The following is a 20262-nucleotide window of genomic DNA, read 5'->3' on the forward strand; positions in this document are numbered from 1 at the left end:
TTTTTTTTTTTTTTAAGATTTATTTATTTATGCATACAAGAACTGGGGTACGGGCCAGAGGTGCAGGGGGTGAGAGGATTCACCAGAGAGAGTGGGGAGCAGAACAGGCAGACTGACTGAAATACACTGCTGAGGGGAGCAGCGGGGGGAGGGGGGGAGGCAGGAGAGGTCTGCCTCACCATGTAGGTCACCTCCCAAGTGGAGGTTAGAACTCGTGCTGCAGAGGCTGTGACAGCTTCATAGTGCTGGGTCTTAACCCCTTGTGCAACCAGGGAGGCCCCTCCCATTGTGTTTTAATGTCACTGAACACTGCCCTGCTTGCAGATTGTCTACAGGACAATCATGCTGTCACCAGGGCCTTTTACCTAGAACACTTTCATGAGCTGGCTGCACACTTGAAACTTCTTCACTTCATATTTGCTCAAATGTTCCCTTATTAGAGAACTTCCCTAACCATATTTCTGAAATGAAGCTTCCCCTTAGTCATTGTGCTTATACTTCTCTTTAGCATTTACCACCTCGTAATCTTCACTATTTTTTGTTTTCATTTAGTTGATTAAGCTCTATGACAGCAAGGAATTGTTTTGTTTACTGTATCTTCAGCACCTAATACAAATCCTGGAATTTGACATTCAGGAGTTCAGTGGATTTTTACTGGGTATTTATTGAATGGGTGGATGGCAGCATTTAAACTCGGGTTAAGCTGTTTCCAAAGTCTGGTGCACTTTTCACTGCCACCAAGAAACAATGCACTACTGAGTACCAAGCCATCTCAGTTTTAGAATTGAGAGGTTGGGTAGCTTGGAAAAAATGCCAAGAATTCCAGTCCTCTCTCCTGGGTGACACTGGAGACTCCAAGAGGTTAGGAAACAGCATTGCAAAAACAAAACAAAAACAGCAGGTCACACACAAAAATGTAATTCTTAGGGTACCATGCACTGATCATCTCCCTATCTGTTGAAACTTAGGTGTGATCAAGAGCATGGGCACTGGAGCGATACTGCCTGAATGTAAACCCCAACTCTTCCCCTCACTGGGGGTGTGACCTTGGGAAGGTTCATAACTTCCCAATGCCTTAGCTTCCTTATTCCCAAAATGGGGTAAGTGTATGTATCTCATGAGAGTTTTGTGAAGATTTAACAGTTAATATAGTATAAAATATTTCCAACATAGTCAGTGCTATGTTAAGTGCTCATGAGAAGGCCCAGACCACACTATAGGATCAATAGATTAACATAAGGCAGTCAAAAGGCCATATTGGGTAGGCTTAAAAAAATATCATATGCACACACAGCCAGAGTCTGAACGGTCATGAAATTTGTCAGGGTGCCATCAGCCTCAATACTCACGTTTCAGTGGTTAATGAAAAGAAAGTAGATGGCCAAAACAAAGTTGGCACATCCTTCAAGAAGATAGCAGAATCCAATTTGGCAGTGAGCTTTACATCATCGGGCCCTCTAAAAAACATGACAAATACTTATCAGAATCATTTAGTCACCAGATATCATTGTCTGGATTGATTTACGATTAAGTTACACAATGGTGCTGAATTGCCAATCATAACTGCAATTCTGCTTCCTGTCTAAGCAGGGTGCGTGAAGGGCAAGTGACCAGAAATCTCAAGTGCAATAGAATAGAGAATACTAAGAAAAGTGGGGGGAAAACACTAAGTTATTAATATGTAAATAAAACTGGACATCCAATTCTAAATGTCACGACTTTGTTTCAGACCTATGTATAGTCAGTCCTTTCGGTGGTCAATAGGTTCTAGGAAACAAAACAAAGTATAATGAAAGAAGATCCTCAATGTTGTTTCATTCTAAGTCTGCCAGGATTGGTTTTTTTTTTCTCATCAGCATTATAATGAAATGATGTTGAATGAAACTACATTATTGAGAACCTGCTGTGTATTCTTAGCTGTATGGATTAGCTAAGAATATGCAAATCACAGATGTGTGGTTGTTTTAGGAATAAAAAAGCTAAAGCGGGATAGGTAGAAAACATATGCTCAAAAACAGCAGTCACAAATGACAACCAAAAGTGAGTTTCCAGGTCCTGGGTAGTGTTTACATATCTGTATTGCAATCAATAATATCCTAAGTTTATTGAGCAACTGAGTAAGTGTGTTAAGTACAAAATAAAACTGTTTTATACTCATTATCCTTTTTAAACTTTCCAACAAACCTATCAATTCAGTATTATCTCCTTTTTAAAATGAGAAAGTTGAAATTTAAGAGATTATATGGTCCAGGGTCTATTCTAGCAAAAAAGATTAAGAGGTGGGGGGAGGAAAAAAGAAAAAAAAAATATTAAGATCTGGGATTTAAACACCAAAAGATAAACAATAATGCACTGGGAGGTGAGGAGGTAAAAAATACTACTATGAGGCAAGCTTCTTAAAGAAAAAGAGTTAAAAATCTAAGGTACTGTATTTACTTTTCTGATACAGAACCTACAGATTTTGTCCTGAAGTTGTATGTTGACATTTAATTGTAATTTATATTTAATTATAATATAGCTCAAGTCAAATTAGTTCTTCATGACTAATTCCACACACCAAGAGGGCAATGTGTGAAAATCTGGAGAGAGCCATAGCAATTTAAGAGTACAAACAATGCAGAAACTACATGGATGTTATCAAGGAGTTTCAAAAAGGATATTCACAAATTGATCTGTATCTATTGAAAAAGTAAAAGGTTGGCCCTCCCTTGTGGCACAGGGGTTAAAGTCTAAGTGCTATCAAACTATAGCCAGCCACTGTGGCATGAGTTCAATCCCCGGCATGGATGCTAACCTACATGGCGCAGCAGACCTCTCCTGGCTTGCTCCTGGCTCCCCGCAGCAGTGTATTTCAGTAGATCTGCCTGTTCTGCTCCCCACTCTGTCTCTGGTGAATCCTCTCACCCCCCACAATTCTGGCCTGTACCCCAGCTGTTGTATAAAAATAAATAAATCTTAAAAAAAAAAGCAGAATTATGTAGGATTATTCTCTAAGAATTAGTATATAAATGATGTGGCTTGGGGGACATTTGTGCCATTTTGTTGGGAATGGAATTCTCACCTGGGACCAAGAGGCCATAACACATTCCTATAAAGGAACTACCCATGGCCCAGGAAGCTGAGTAATGATTCAATAAACTGATAAAATATCGCTCAGCTTCATCGTTTGGGCCCCAAGCTCTGTGGAATTGTTAGGTACTAGCTGGAGACAAAAGCTACAGGGAAGAGGGAAGCAGCTCAGCTCTGATGTCAAAGGTTTGCACCAAAATTTGTGTTACTTTCAAAACTGAATGCTGAAGTTTCATTTAATTCCTCATGGTAGTTGTAAGACAGCCCAAATCTCCACAGCAACCTTATACAAAAGACTTTCTCAGAGTCCTTGGAGGTACAAAGGGTTTCCAGAACATTCATCAGGCATAAATTAGAAATAGCTTAGTTCCCTTTGCTAAGCTTCTGCATGTGCCTCCACCTTAGTGGGAGATCATGCTCAACATAGGCAGTGCCTGACTGTGCCCAAGATCCCCAGGAATCAGAACACCTGCCCCGTTTCTCATTTGTCTTGTGTCTGTTGTACTGTAATCTCCTAGACAATATGACCAACTCCTTTTCTTCCCCCCTTTAAATGGCATCTTAAATAAATCACTCATGTAGGCAAACTTCATTGGACATATTGGACATTCTTATAATAGCCACATTTCATGTCGTGACTAATACTTCATTTTTAGAGTCCTGCCATGATTCCACCACTCCCTTAATTTCCCAATAACTCCCTTTTAATGAGCAGATCTTTATACATCAGATTCTCCTAAATGGGACCTATTACACTTCCAACAGACTATACAGTCCTGTCATACAGGATGCTGTTGCAGTTCTCAGGAGGGTCTAAAATCTAACTATTCTCACCTTCATATACCTTCACAGTAAGAGAAACATTAAATCATGTATTTTGTATTTTATTTTAAATATCAACTGTCACATTCTAAAAAAGATGAAATTAGCAAATTTTACTTCTAGGAATATATTTTACAGATACAAGCAAAAAACTTACAAGGATGCATGTTCAAAATGACTTAACCTAAATTGCATCCATGAGGAATGGTTATTTTAAAAAAGAGAATGATGTATAACTATACATTCTAATATAGGAGGACATTCAAAATTTCAAAAGAAAACTTGCAGATCATTAGTGTAACATGAGCCCGAGAGTGGGATAAATTTTTTGCAATAGAAGTAGGAGGTCAGTAGAAAAAGTTATACCCTTCTTTATTGTTTGAATCTATCACTTTAGGTATTACTTTCATAATGAAAAAGATAATTTAAATTTACATTTACTTGAGAGGAAGATTCAGTTTTTTAAAGAAAGTTGAATAATCAAAATATTCTAACACAATACCAATTTTTATAAATTATACAGCTTTGGCACTATAAGTATTCTTTTTAGAATTAAAGAAAGTCTAAGAGAATTTCTGGATAACTTAAGGATCTGTAATTACAAAGTCATATAAATACATCTCTATCAATTTGAAGATTACTCTTAAAAAAACCCAACTCCAAGTAAAACTTAGTAAGTATAATTTATAGTAAATATATTAATAGCACTGTGTGTATCATTTGCAGTAAACAAGAGCCAGTTTCAAATTTAGAAGGGACCTTAACAGTGATCTAGTCAAATCCTCTCAGCCTAGCATTCAGATAGAATAAGAAGAAAAAAAACCCAACCCAGTAGCAGCCTGCTAAGAAGAGAACTGACTTCCCTGAAGCAGAGAACCAGTCCTAAAAACATAACACAACTAGAAATATCCCCCCACAGCTGGGACATCTGGTAATCATTCCCTAAAAAAGTATTTTGGCCTATGTGTCAAGTTGCCCAGGTCATTTGACTTGATTTTCTGGTTTCAAAGTTTTCAATTTGTTTCAAACTGAAAGAAATCAGACCATATTGCCGGTTGATTTTAATGAACAAAAATCTCTGTATAAAAACATTTAAACTTCATCAAATGCTTTAAACACACACACATCCAAGCCCAATACAGAATCTCCGAACATTATCTTTTTTCACTTCAACATAATGTGTAAAGAGATTTCTGGATAAAACTGTACATATGAAAAAAAAAAAGAGGACCCCTAGTCTTTTACACACACACACACACACACACGCACATTCTCTCTCTCTCTAAAGAAAAAATTTAAAATATCTAAAAGTATGAATGGGATTGGAATGAACTTCTTGTAATGCTTATATAAAAGAACACTGCAAGAAGTAAGATGTAGAACGTATAATCAGAAAGCAGATGTTAGCCAAACTCAATAGTTTGATATCATTCAAGAACAATGAATTTTAGGAGTTACAAATAATCCCTAGTTTTCACCACCTCAGATTCTATAAATCAGATGACTGATGATGCTTAAAAAGCATCTACGCTTTTATTTTGTGTCGCCTTTGATGCATTCATCACTAGGTTTATCCCTTTCAGTGGTTGATTTCTCAATTTTTATCAGTTATCGCCTGTTCACAAGAAGAGCCACAGTAAGAAAGGATGGCAAGCAGGGGGGCTGCAGTGAAGGGTGGTGGTTATCAAGAGCCGGACAGCCTGGGTTTGGATTTCAGTGCCACTACCTCCTGGTTGCCTACCTATTACTTAGCAAGAACTTAGCCACTATGTGTCTCTAGTCCCTTATCTTCAATTAGGGATCAACATTACCTACTTAATCTGGGGTTATTGAGATTTAAACAAGATAATCCATTTAAAGAATTGATCTGTTCGGCACAAGTAAATGCTCAATAAATGTAAGCTAAAATATTAAAGGGGAACAAATTTTTCCTTTCATGAGGTTTTCAGGGCCCAATTGTGGCAAAAAGCCACTAAGTGTGATGCAAAAAGAGATTGAGGATCTAGTCTTAGGAATATAGGTGTTCACTTTTATATTAGAAAAAATTACATGGCTCCATATTACAAAAATTTAACATCTTTCCATTAAACATCACACAATTCTCATTATCACGCCCTACATACAGCCTAGATGGTATGTAGTTTCTAATAATATTCAACAATGACAGGGTCCAGAAATTTTAACCAAGAAATAGCTGCAGAAATGCATGTTGGGCAGTAATCTGTGTGCTACAAGAGCGTGCATCAACACAAATGGCTGGGATTCTGCCTCCACCGCCTGGACTCCCCACACAGTCAGATGAGTCAGGTTCCTGCAGACCTTCATATTTCCATTTTCACCCCTTCCAAGAGAGGGAAGTTTCCAAGAGGTGAAGGAAGCAGAAGTCACTGAGGATTGAAGGCCCCACAACTACTTCAGTATGATATGATAGCTATCATTGGTTTCTGCTGTAAAAGAGAGAGAGAGAAAAAAAATCTTCAGTTACCTCTACAACATAGGAGAAAAAAGAATGGTAAGGTTCTTTTGAGAAGGAAAAAAAATACAGCAGGGCAAAGGACAGTATGCCTATTAATTATCACAGGACATATAATCAATACATATTATAAAACATGACTCAATTTCCTCATCTCTCCAAGGAAGGGGGAACAGAATGACAGAGTCATCACTTACACTTCTACTCTGATAATGGCAGAGTAGAAGAATTCATACAGAGAAACGATCTCTAATGTCACTTTTTCTACTTCAGATAAGGTCGTTGATACTTCCCTTTTTTTCACAAAGAAATATTTAAAAAGCTCTTAAATGCCTTACAGAAAAGCATTTGTTTTACTATTGTATTACCTTTCATTGTGTCCAGAATAAAACAAGCTTCTTCCTGAAAGTTTTGTATCATCTGCAAAATGCAAGAAAATCTGCTGATTATTAGAAACTTTGGTTTGTTGTATCTATTTTGACATTAGATTTAAATAAAAACAATCCTTTGTCTTGTTATATTGTCATTCGCTTAATTTTTAGGTTTAAAAAACTAAGCAGACTAAAACAATGATTTTTAAATTGTAGTATTTCTGGGTTAATCCCAATATTTTCCAAGGGTTACAGACATTATAGAACTACATGGAAAACTGACTTCTAGGTCCTCAACTCTCATATGCATTCTTTCCTAAAACCACCTGTTCAGATTTCCTTTGCCACTTTCCCTTCTCAAACACCTTTTCCCAGTTTACGAAATAAAGGCATGAGTCTCACCTTCTTGGAATCCTACTAAGATACACTGCCCTGGAGTATTAAAGGCTCTAGGATGCCAAAGTGTAAATGCAAATGTGAACTATGATTACTGGACAACAAACTCGTGTGAGTCACGTGGTTTCCTTTCATCAGAATTAAAGAGTGACCTAATCAGATTGTCAAGTGACTGGAGATTCAAAATACTTTTTTATAACATCACTGTATAATTTTTGGACACTGTGGAACAAGGATATCTGGCGGTCTGCCTGCCACAAGTGCATCCCTGGCAAATGACCCTTCATACCATTATAGGAAGGACTGCTCATTTGATCCAATAATCCACTTCTCATCGCTAAGTTGGATATGGCCTCTGTGGGTCCCCTGAAGCCCAGGTCAGTGCGACACACACAGAATTATCTTCACTAATCCTATATGCATACTTCACTATTTCTTCAGAGGAGACAACACCCTTCCTTACTTTTTCTTTGAGTTTTTCCTTCGTTTGGGAAATAGCTGTTGGGAGCATTTCTGCTTCCTTTAACTGTTTTTGCAGTCCTGAATATCACTGTGCTCTCCTTTACCTCTTGTCTAAAACTTGCATTTCATGATGGATTCTTCCCTGAATTAGTGCCAGTTTCATCAGTTCCTGAAATCCCCCATCTATGTGAACTAAAAAAGCTAGTACTTGGTTTCTCCTCTAGATTGTAACAACTTTTAGTTTCTCAAAATTGCCAGCATTTCTGTAGGAACCTTAGATAAGGCCTCCAGCTGTTCCAGCAAAGACATCAACTGCTCCTTCTTGCCACTCAAAGACGGTGCCAGGTCCCTGACCACCCCTGCAGCCAGAGTGTGTGCAGTCATTTGCTGGTCCAAGGACCGTCAGGTTTCAGAGCAAGAAATACTTTTCTTAATGTCTAATAATTACTTTACAAAATATGTAATACATGTTGTCTTAATTGATTGTAACATTACGATGATAATTCTATTCAGAATAACTGATCAAATTTTTTATTGAAACAAGTTTTTTAGCTGAAATAAATTTTCGTTTCAAAGAAATATGGTAGGATAATTAACAAAAGATGTTCAAGCAGAAAAGGTAGAGTGAGGCAAAATTCTATGTGGAGGATGAATGGAAACATGTATTCAAGGACACAAAGAATGATATAAAATTCTGTTAAAGAAAAGTACATTAATATATTTTCTTTTCAATGGATGATAATAGTGTTAAATAACTCTTGTATATAGGTAGAAAGTGTATGACATTTTTAAATGTCATACAATATATATATATTTTTAAAGATTTATTTATTTATACAAGCACTGGGTAGTCAGAAGCGTGGGAGGGTGAGAGAAATCACCAGAGTCAGAGCTGAGAGCACAGGAGGCAGACTGACGAAATAACACTGCTGAGGGGAGCAGCCGGCGGCAGGGGAGGTCTGTGCGCCATGTGGGACCCTCACCCGGTGGCCGGGGATCGAACCGGCGCTGCAGAGCCTGTGGGCAGGCTTCGCAACCCAGCGCTCAACCGCTGCGCCACTGGGGAGGCCCTAAATGTCATACAATATTCCCAGAAATTACAACTTTTTCAATTATTTAAGCAGAAAACAAAAAATATTAAGTCAACTAATAATGTGCAAGGGGATACATGGTGTTGTAAAATTATTTTAGGAAGTAGGGCAAGCAAAACACTTGAAAATCTGTGATCTAGAAAACAGCACTCTGCCTTAGTAGAACTACTCTCACTCTTTTTTTTTTTTTTTTTTTTTTTTTTTATAGAGGCATGCTTTATTTATTTGTTTGCTGGTTTGTTTGTTTGTTTTGTTTATACATGCACTGGGTACAGTCAGAAGCGCGGGAGGGTGAGAGAATTCACCAGAGCCAGAGCGGGGAGCAGAGCAGGCAGAAGGACCGAAGTACACTGCTGAGGGGAGCAGCGGGCGGCAGGAGAGGTCTGCACGCCATGTGGGACCCTCCTCTGGTGGCCGGGGAGCAGCCGGGGATCGAACCGGCGCCGCAGAGGCCGCGGGCAGCTTCGCAACCCAGCGCTCAACCGCTGCGCCACCGGGGAGGCCCAGAACTACTCTCACTCTTGCCATGTGCCTTGACAAACGTATTGTCGCCTGAAAAAGTACCTCATCACTGATGAGCACATGGATTCCTGTTGGCCCCTGCTTGTAGATCTGGCTGATCTGGTGAGGCGAGATACTGAAAAGCTGTGCAATTTTCTCTGTCAATTCAATAGCAGTCAATTCTTCTAGATAGATGGCATGATACACTGCAAAAGGACAAAGGAAGGACAGTCAATACAAAGCTCCTTTGCTCTTAGTTAATCTGAGCACCAGCAACATCCACTTTTCTGAAGGGCTCAGTCAGACTGCCTGAATTCAAATCCTAACTCTACCATTTGCTAGCAAGTTACTTAACACAGCCTCATTTTCCTCATCTAAATATTGGTAATAATAATAACATCTACTGCAAAGAAGAGATATTTGTTGCAAAAAATTAAAGTATGTAAAAGTGCTTGAGAAGAGTGCCTGGCATATATTAGGAACTCCAATATACATTAGCAATCACCTTTGCCTCTAGCAAATGCTAAATGTGCTTTTGGTAAATTGCCAACACGCATGCTCAGAAGTCATCTCTTCACATTTGGCCCATCCAAAACGACCTACCGAAGAAAGTACCATTTGAGTCTCCATCCTCATGCTTCTGCTGCTGTTGCTGCTGCTGTTGCTGCTGCTCCCTCAACTGCAAGGACTCTTGACAAACATAAATGGTCAGTCGTGGCCGCACCATCCTGAGGAGGGAAAAAAGGTTGTTAGTCTTACAGTTTTCATGGTAAACAAATTTTAAAGGAGAAATTGTATGTCTACGTTAATGCTACAGAGCAGGGGTTGAATACTAGCAGTCCATGGACAGCTCATTTGCTATGTTATTTATTTATTTATTTATTTATTTATTTTTTGTTGGACTCTCGCTGGTGGCCGGGGAATGAACCAGCACTGCAGAGGCTGCGGGCAGCCTCGCAGCCCAGTGCTCAACCGCTGCGCCACCAGGGGAGGCCCAATATGCATTTCTTTTTTAAAAAAAGATTTATTTATCTATGCATACAAGAGCTGGGGCTCAGGCCAGATGTGCGGGAGGGTGAGAGGATTCACCAGAGACAGAGCGGGGAACAGAACAGGCAGACTGACGAAATACACTGCTGAGGGGAGCAGTGGGCGAGACAGGAGAGGTCTGCTGCACCATGTGGATTTCTCCCTGGCTGGCCGGGATCAAACCCATGCCGCAGAGGCTGCGGACAGCTTCACAGTACTGTGCTCAACTGCCTGCACTGCCAGGGAGGCCCTCATTTGCTATGTTTTATTAGTTCCCAGCTGGTGAATATTAAGTTTTGTTTTTTTCTTTAAACTGAATTGTATCTAGTAGAAGGTATCATATAAACCTCTGAATTTTTGCCTTTCCTTAAAAAAATTCAGAGCTGGCATATATCACTCTTAAAAACCACAGTCAGCTGACCTTGACTGTCACTCACTCACATGTGGCCACTACCATCATTTGACCTTCAGTGTAAAGGTTACAAATATTCAGAATGTGTGATCTACTGTTTTATGAATCAGGTTCAAGATATGCCTTTTTCTTAAGCGTGCCAAAACAGTGAACCAGACAATCTTATTTTCCTCATTACATTCTCCTAAGTAGTTTAAGACTTCTTTTTGTTCGTATCTTTTAGACAACAGTATCCAATTATTGATCTGATCACCTCATTCCTTCCTATTTCTAAACTCCCTTTATTTTTTTTTAAAGATTTATTTATTTATTTATACAAGCACTGGGTACAGTCAGAAGCGCGGGAGGGTGAGAGAATTCACCAGAGCCAGAGCAGGGAGCAGAGCAGGCAGAAGGACCGAAGTACACTGCTGAGGGGAGCAGCGGGCGGCAGGAGAGGTCTGCGCGCCATATGGAACCCTCCTCCGGTGGCCGGGGAGCAGCCAGGGATCGAACCGGTGCTACAGAGACTGCGGGCAGCTTCACAACCCAGTGCTCAACTGCTGCGCCACAGGGGAGGCCCTCTAAACTCCCTTTAAACACTTAAAAAAAAGAAAGATTCTGGGACACGTAAACGTTGCCCTTAGAATGCTTATTTTTTTGTTATTGGAATTTGTTCCCTGGTAGGATGGGGGTTGTAAGGAGTTTGACCTTCGTCTTCCTCAATAAATGCCAGTTATGACATGTTGTGTGCACACAGCCACAGAATTTATTCTCCAATCCCCCAGTCAACCCCTGAAATTCACCATTTTCCTTCAAACTTTCTAAGATTACAGCCAACCTGATTCAGTATTTGTGATATACACAAATATACACACTTCGCAATGTTTCATTATTTAGTCATTGATGCGATTCTATGGCACTGACCTATATGTGTTTGTCATCAATATTACGACTACCTATTTGAAATTGTAAATCACAAGTAGGAACTACAAAGCATTCTGTATTACAGGTAATATTTGTAAGTAGACACTTAAACAATTTCTACGCAAATTTAAGAATGACCCTTCTCCAGTTAAAACTGACTCTGGGCCTTTGTACCCATTGTTCTGCCCAGGACACACTTCACATAACCCCATATTCCAATCGTTCTCATAATTCAGTTTAAGTACCCCCCTCCTCAGAGGTCTTTCCTGACTATATTCAGTGTACTCAATAAACCACAACCTTATTTTTGTTTTGTTTTCCTTCAAAGCACCTATCACTACCCAAAACACTGTTTATATTTTTGTCTTTCTCCCCATTATAAAGAAAACTCCACAATAATGGGTACCCTGTCTTTTTTGCTCACAATTGCATCCCCTAAGCCTATAGTAGTTCGTGGCTCACAAAAGAATATTTATTGGGCCTCCCCTGGTGGCGCAGCAGTTGAGCACTGGGCTGCGAGGCTGCCAGCAGCTTCTGCAGTGCCGGTTTGTTCCCTGGCCGCCGGCAAGTGTCCCACCAAAAAAAAAAAAAAAACAAAGAAAAAAAAAAGAATGTTTATTGAATATTTTTTAAATGTTTATTGAATGAAAAAACTACCTGGAAATGAAAAATGGGATATCATGGGGAATGCCTTGAATCAAATGTAGGAAAGGATATTTTTTATCTTTGCTCATTTGGTACAGACTGGCATTCAAAAAGAATGCTTTGACAAGATGAACTTAGCTATGCAAAGAATATTATGAAGAGCTCCATGTGAAATCCAACCTCATTGGTATTTTAGACACTAATTACATACCGGCCTTTTAATGCATTAAAAAGTCTGATTCCATCCGCAGGACCACAGATCTGAATTACATCATCTCTAGTTAGTTTCAATAAATCTGCTCCTAGAAAATAGAAAAATGGGTGATAAAGGCAAAGATTCTCTTTGTTAATGATTATTAAAATGGGATCTACTTCAAGGACACCCATTACTAGTAGGTTACAGCCCATACTCTTCTGCATGGTGTATAAGGCCTTTCCTCCCTACCCCCCACCCCCCCCCCCAACCCCGCGCAGTGTCCTGGTCCCTGCATCCTTTCTCATCTCAATTTCCATTCAAATTAACTACTGCACTTAACCCTATTATTTCACCATTCTGATGTCTTCTTAACGAGTAAGCTGTTCTCCTGTCTAAACTATCCTTCCACTATCTGACAAACAGATCCCGCCTCATCATTCAAGATTCAACTTACACATCACACGTGTTCCCTACTGTATTACAACTACTCATTTACCTTTTGGGGCAGTGATATTTTGATTTGATTTGGATTTTTTTTAATATTAGATGATGACTGATCAGGAACTACATCATTCCATTTGTGTATTCCAACCAACCACATAGAGTATACAGAAGGAGCTAAATAAAAGTCAAATGTACAAATAGAACAGAATGTGATAACAAGGGAAAATTTCAGAATACCTGAAAATGTTCCTTACTAAATATTATATGAAATACACATTCTTAAGTGTTATATAGAATAAGTATTTTAATCAAAATGAATTTAAACTAAGAGGTCTTTTTTTTTTTTAAAGTATTTTGTAGCAGTTGCAGCTGGTGAGAAAGTATAAAGAGTTCTGTGACACTCATTTAATCAGGAAATTTCACTAAGGGCCTCCCTGGTGGCATAAGGGTTAGGTCTCAGCGCTACCATCTTGAAGGCCCACTGCAATAGTCTGAGTTCGATCCCCGGCCAGGAAGCTAACCCACATATGGCGCAGCAGACCCCTCCTATCTCGCCCGCTGCTCCCCTCAGCAGTGTATTTCAGTCAATCTGCCTATTCTGCTCCCCACTCTGTCTTAGGTGAATCCTCTCATTTCACCCCCACCCCCGCACCTCTGGCCTGCACCCCAGTTCTATGCAAAAATAAATAAAATATTCAAGAAAAGAAAATTTCAGTAAGATGTCTCTCTCTCTCACATACACACACAACCCCCCCGCCCCCCCCTTTCACGTGAATGACAGAAAGCCCTAGAATATCAAGGAATATCCTGTGCTGGGGATAGGAGCAAAGAAGTAAATTTAACCTGAGAAGTTTGTAAAAAGCCTTGTGAAGGTAGAAAACCGGTTTCGATGCAACCACTGTTGAGCTTCCTGAGGTGTGGTTGTTGGCAAGAGGTTCTGAAAGAGAGAAAACATTTTTTATTTTTGGTGACTATATAGAATTTTCTCTCACATCATTAGGTAACACAGCCAAACATACCCACACTCAAATAGGCCTAGTTTGCCTGAAAGTCATTTGTTTATACCCCCTCAGTCTTCTCTGACCATGCAAGCTGTCCTTGGAATTCCACATCTTTATTTTCCCCTCTGGACTGTCAGCTCCTTAAATGCCAGTGTCCTGATTACTTGTTTCCTGTCTTTAGTCCCTAGCGTAGTATCTGGTTCACAGTCAATATTCAACAAATGTTTAATGAATGAACAAGTAATACTTCCTCAAAGTTGGGCATTTCTACTAAATTGGACAGTCATCAAAATATTATTAGACATTGCAAATAACTGACATTTAACTTCAGACTTACATCTGTGACTGGAGGGGGTGGCTCTGGCTGGTGGTTTGGTGAACCATTTCTAAAGAAACATTTAAAATGAAAGGATGAGTCCATGATACACACTAGGGTTCATCATCATCTCATTCTCCATCCCCCTTGTACATCTAAAGCTAGAGATTGAAAAGAATCTATGCTCTCTCATAAGAACTCTTAGACCCAATACTTCTATTATTGTTCATCTGATATAAAAACTTTATTTAGGGGAGGGGAACAAACTGTGTTATTTGTGGTATTTTTTATTATTGGAGAAATTGAACAAAATCAACGTTTCAGTAAGTTGGGACTGATGAGATAAATGGCATATGGAATATTTAACAGAAGAAATTTATTAGAATGAAAACCAAAATAAGAGTATAAAAATAATCAGTAACACAGGAAAATTAGAAAATTTACGCACTGCAATATGCTCACATACTTTTATAATAAAAAACACAGTAATTATTTTAAAAGCTGCTTCAGAAATTAGTACTGCCTAAGTTGTGATCCAAGGGCTATTGCCATGCCCATGGTTTTCCCTCATACTTTCCTTTGGTCTACAGACTGCCTCTCTCCCCTGGTGTATAGTTTTTTTTAAATGATATTTATTGAGTTAATATTAATTAGTTACACTGTATGTTTTAGGGTACAGGCTACACCCCTACAAATGAATGTTTTCATGGTATTATCACACCATGCTCACCGCCAAAGCACTGATAAACCTTTATCCCAGTCCACTGGGCTACCAAGCCCCCAGCCTTCCCTTTCTGGTAGCCTCAGTAATGAGTACTTATTTTCTGAAACCAAAATTTCATCCTATTAATGATGCCACGACAAGGAGAAGAGATAAAATTTTAAAACAGGACTCAAATGCAACATTGGTTTAAAATTGCCTGTAAGTAAACTGCATACTCCAGGTGGGTGGCAAGATTTTTTTTTTCTTTCAAAATAACCCTTTTTCTTCTTTTCTGCCGTAGTTGCAAAATTCAAATTCAGCACTCAAATTAAATAATCTACTTATTTCAGGGCCCTAGTTATCTATTCTTTCTACATCTTCTATTTTATTCTTAATTGTTACATTTTGAATATTTATTTTACCTAAATTAATTAAATACTTTAGGTAGTTGAACATAGAACATATATATAGCTTCAAAAACAAACACTACAACCAACCAATATACTCACAAATTTAGTAGCCTATTTCAAATTTCAATATGGCCTCTTTGGAATACGTATTAAATGCTAAATCAATTTATTGTAACTGGAGTAGGTAGCTATACCAATTTGTAATTATTTATGAAAATAAAAGACAATAAGGCTAAATTAACTGCACCCCCCATAGATAATTGTAAGATTTCATGTTAGCTATCATCTTTAACACTCTTTCCCCAATTATCAAAGATTTGTAATAACTAGGTATTAGGATCACTTTTAATAAATAACAAAACAGGTTTTAGTATTTATATAACTGTTTCCATTCCCAATGACCACTCCTCCAGTGAAATTATGATCAGAAAGTGAAATAGTTAGCAGCAAACAGGTTAGTGGCAAATAGGGAGAAGTGAAAAGCCCAGAAAATCAGTCCATGAATCACTAAAAACTGACCATAAATACTGTATTTTAATGGGAGAAAAAAAGAAGGAGGTGGAGAAAGGGTTACATAAAAAAATTTTCAGTTTCTCCTGAAGATAATCCAACTCTCAGTTAATATAGAAAGCCATCAAAGACTTTATACAGAGGGCCCCCCTGGTGGAGCAGGGGTTAAAGTCTCAGCATTATCAAGCTATCACCAGTCACTGTGGCATAAGTTCAATCCCAGGCAGGGAGCTGGCCCACATGGCGCAGCAGACCTCTCCTGTCTCCCCTACTGCTCCCCTCAACACTGTATTTCAGTAGATCTGCCTGTTCTGCTTCCCATTCTGTCCCGAGTCAATCCTCTCACCCCCTGTACCTCTGGCCTATACCCCAGTGCTTGTATGCATAAATAAATAAAATAAATGTACAAAGAAAAAAACATTATATAGAAATATACAGTGACTTGGTAAGATCTTGTGAATGGAGCGGCAATGAAAGAATACATATTTAGGTCAAACACATTTCCCAGACTTACCCTTCTCCAAGAGAAAAACTGCTATGGGAACTATTAAATCCAGGTGATGGGGAATTATTGACATATGTGATCTCAGGCCATGGAGAACACTAAAAACAAAAGAGAATTGAAACACTGAAAAGTATGTTTGACCCTTACATTCTACCAAAACATTGTAACTAGAATAGTACATCTTGACTATATTTTACATCATTCTTCCTTTTTGTAGAAAGCATGTTTTCTTCTCTCAAGTGTAGTCCCCATAAAATTCCAGCTACCAATTTACCTGTGCACCATCACCAGAGTCCCTTGTGTCTTCCCTCCCATGTTTTGATCCCTCGCCCGCCCCCTCCCCTGCAGAGTATCTCTGATTAATAGTTGCTTGTTAATTTTGGTTTTTAGTTTTATAATTTTTTTCCTTATCCCTTATTTGGTTTCCCTACATTCCTCCTATAAGTAAAATCATCCAATACTTTTCCTTTTTTTTTTTTTTTTTTTTTTTAAATATTAAATTTTATTTTTATATTCCCCCATACAATTGCAAACGCCCCATTCTGACCCCAATCCTTCCCCTCCCGCCCCCCCACCCCCCAAAAAGTGTCTCTGGTTCATAGTTTTTTGTTGATTTTGATTTTCACTTTCTTATATTCATTTTCCTGGTCCTAGTAAATCTTAATTCCTCTGAGGCACCCACAACTGATAGAATATATAATCAAGACAAAATTCTGTCTAGGTGAGATGTGATTTTTTTAAAATTGAAATATAATTGACATATAACATTGTGTTAGTTGTAGGTTCATAATATATTGATTTGATATATCTCTATATTGCAAAATGACTGTATTTTTCTTTCAAGAATAAAAAGCACTGGTTGAAATTACCACCAAGGGAATGCTTTTTACCTCTGTGAGTATAGTTGTCTCATAGGAAGGTTGATATTTCTCCTTTTCGTGAGGAGTTCGTTTCTCCATTTTCTCCCTATCTGTTTTTTGCTTTCTGTCTGCACCTTTGGGCTAAAATGAGAAATATTTTAGTTTAAATTCAAGTATTCACCCTTTGACCCAACAATATTACTCCTGAAAACTTACATGTGAAAGAAAAATATGTGTACACATCACATAAAGACAAGATGCATCATTTTCATTTTTTAAAAATTTTATTTATTTATTTATGTATACATACATACATACATACAAGCACTGGGTACAGTCAGAAGCACGGAAGGGTGAGAGAATTCACCAGAGCCAGAGCGGGGAGCAGAGCAGGCAGAAGGACCGAAGTACACTGTTGAGGGGAGCAGCGGGCGGCAGGAGAGGTCTGTGCGCCATGTGGGACCCTCCTCTGGTGGCCGCGGAGCAGCTGGGGATCAAACCGGCGCTGCAGAGGCTGCGGGCAGCTTCGCAACCCAGTGCTCAACCGCTGCACCACCGGGGAGGCCCACATCATTTTCATTTTGAAAACAGAAATTTAAGAGTTTGATAGAGTGGAAGAAGAAATTTATAGCTACTGGTAAGGAAAGATCTTCAAAGCACAGTTAACTGAAAAAAGCAAGCCTCAAGACAATCCATAGAATAAAATCCCACTTGTATTTCAAAGAAAAGAAAACATCTGTATATCTATGCACATGTATATAAAAAGCACAGAAGGGGAATAAGGGATGCATACTAAATTACCACAGTGGTTGTTTCTGGGAAAAAGTCTGGGGGTCAGGGTAACAGTGTGAAAGGTGTCATGCTTTGGATACTTTTGTATTAATAAATCTTTTGCAATGAAAATATATCTATCCACATGATAAAAATAAGGAACATAGAGAAATAATTAAGTATGAATGTAACCAAAGCTGTCAGCTTTCCATAATTTTTGTGAGCTTTTACAAAAGCTTTTAACTTCAATAGGCTTTAAGAAATTTTAATGTGGGTCTCCCTGGCACAGGTGGTGGTGGAGCGATGTGCTGTGAAGCTGTCCACAGCCTCTGTGGTGTGGGCTCAATCCCAGCCGACCAGGGAGATGCCCACATGGCGCTACAGACCTCTCCTATCTCGCCCACTGCTCCCCTCAACAGTGTATTTCGGTTAGTCTGCCTGTTCTGTTCCCCACTCTGTCTCCAGTGAATCCTCTCACCCTCCCGCACACCTGGCCTGTACCCCAGTTCTTGCATAAATAAATAAATCTTTTTTTTAAAGGAAAAAGAAATTTTAATGAAAATCCATGTTTTTGTTTCTAGCTCCTTTTTCCTCTTCTCCTATAACCAAGCCTGGTTAAATCTCTTTACCAGGTATCTCAGTAGTTCCTTCAATGATTCAGCTTAGGTTGAGTTTTCACAGTTTTGTTTTTGTTTTTTTTTTGTGTGTGTGGGACCCTTGCCACTGGCCGGGGATTGAACTGGCGCTGCAGAAGCTGTGGGCAGCCTCGCAACCCAGTGCTCAACCTCTGCACCTCCAGGGGAGGCCTCAGTTTTCATAGTTTTTGAAAAATGACGAGTGAAATTTCTGACTTGGTGTTTAGCAGTAAAAATGAAAGATGAGGGAAAAGGTCCAAGTGTCAAGACAATGCCCAGGAAATACCTTGAAGACTTTGATCTGGCAGCTGGCTGAGTGTAAGTGCTCAGTATATTCCCCATTCTCATTCTCCTTGAAGGTATCAATCTGTACTCGGAAAGGCACTCCCTTTTCCCCACCATGTTTCCTCATGGTGAACTCCGTGCTGATGCAGTGCACCTGGAGAGAGCATAGCACCCAGTGCTCAGGACTGGTGGCCAAACCGGCCGGCAACATTTTGTGAGCAATTACTAACAACGAAAACTTTAAAATGCATTATAAACACCTACAAAAAAAGCTTTTATTCTCTCCTTGATCATGATGAGTTTGCATGCTAACAGAAAAAAAGGGGAAAATTTAAATGATTTACAAATGTAGTAAAGTAAATGTATAGATCTAGTGCTAACAAAAGCTGCTGTGAAGAATTAATTCATTAACTGTTTCAGAGACTACAGAGTAAACATAAAAGAAATTCGGTTAATAAAAGTCTCCTGAGCTTTAAAGAAAATTTTAGAAAGAGGAGACACCATTTTCAAGGACTCTACCCAAAGGACATAATCCCCAGCTATGTGAATTAAATTCTAAATATGCAGATGTTCAAAATAGCTTCATGGATTATAGTGAAAAATCAGAACAACCTAGATGCTAAAAAAGCATTAGGTAAATTACAGGACACCCAAAGAATAAAATACTATGCTGCTATTAGCAAATATTTTTGGGAAACAAAAATAAATTGGAGAGAGCAATTCAGAAACTCCTCATGACTTTCAGATATATGTTGAGAAGCCTGCACTTGATAGGTTGGAACCCTGTAAGATTTGAAATTTAACATGTTTTATCCTTCAAGAAATAAACTGGTAGTAGAGATGCTCTTCACAACTTAACCTCATCTGCAATGCCTTACCTGAATAAATACAGATGTCCTTTTTGCAGGGTCCCACAGGAACTCCACTGTGTTTAGTTGTGTTGGATTAGCTCTCGGATCGATTATACCCACAGACATGGGGATATCTGAGAAACAAAATTGTAAGTATTGAACAACTTTGAAGGCTACTGTGTTTAAATAAGGAAACATGGATTCCCATATTATCAGTCCCTGTTTACCAAGACTTTTGTGTATCACACCCTAAACAAACCTCTTCTGCCAATGAAAGTGGTTTGATTAGAGCTAAATTTTAAAATTTAAGCTAATTTAGAAACAGCTTCCCATTGATTTGCCAATATTCTACTTAAAGATAGATTAAATCTTCACACTAACTCATGAAAATTTTAATTTATAATCTGCTTCACTTAGTTTTAAGATTAGTGTTGCTGCAGAAGTACACTGAAAGGACTGCTGTAGAAGGATAAAGAGTATCTGAAAAAGACAGAAGGCACTGTATCACAAATAGAAGTGGGGAAAATTTAACATAAGGATTGATGCTAACTTGTACAGTCATCAAATAACCTTAAAAAGGAATGACATATCTTATATT

The 20262-nt window shown here is 38.7% G+C and overlaps 1 protein-coding gene and 1 pseudogene across 3 annotated transcripts in view; both read right to left on the bottom strand.

Moving 5' to 3' along the window:
- Positions 1-3934: 3934 nt before the first annotated feature.
- TFCP2 (transcription factor CP2) overlaps positions 3935-20262 on the bottom strand; it is a 41341-nt gene continuing 25013 nt past the window's right edge. For all 3 annotated transcript variants that reach the window (XM_037514753.2, XM_037514752.2, XM_054696623.1), the window contains 11 exons: positions 19692-19798; positions 18815-18967; positions 17153-17263; positions 16272-16360; positions 14156-14204; positions 13661-13754; positions 12389-12479; positions 9789-9913; positions 9249-9391; positions 6733-6784; positions 3935-6338 (listed from right to left, as the gene is read on the bottom strand). In XM_037514753.2, the coding sequence (XP_037370650.1) occupies positions 6301-6338; positions 6733-6784; positions 9249-9391; positions 9789-9913; positions 12389-12479; positions 13661-13754; positions 14156-14204; positions 16272-16360; positions 17153-17263; positions 18815-18967; positions 19692-19798 (1052 nt within the window). In that variant the 3' untranslated portion in view covers positions 3935-6300. The remainder of the gene's footprint in view (positions 6339-6732; positions 6785-9248; positions 9392-9788; positions 9914-12388; positions 12480-13660; positions 13755-14155; positions 14205-16271; positions 16361-17152; positions 17264-18814; positions 18968-19691; positions 19799-20262) is intronic.
- On the bottom strand, positions 6798-8122 carry LOC119247926 (mediator of RNA polymerase II transcription subunit 4-like; annotated as a pseudogene).

Source organism: Talpa occidentalis, unplaced genomic scaffold, assembly GCF_014898055.3.
Source record: "Talpa occidentalis isolate TD23 unplaced genomic scaffold, MPIMG_talOcc4v2.1 talOcc4.16, whole genome shotgun sequence".
NCBI classification, from domain to species: Eukaryota; Metazoa; Chordata; class Mammalia; order Eulipotyphla; family Talpidae; genus Talpa; species Talpa occidentalis.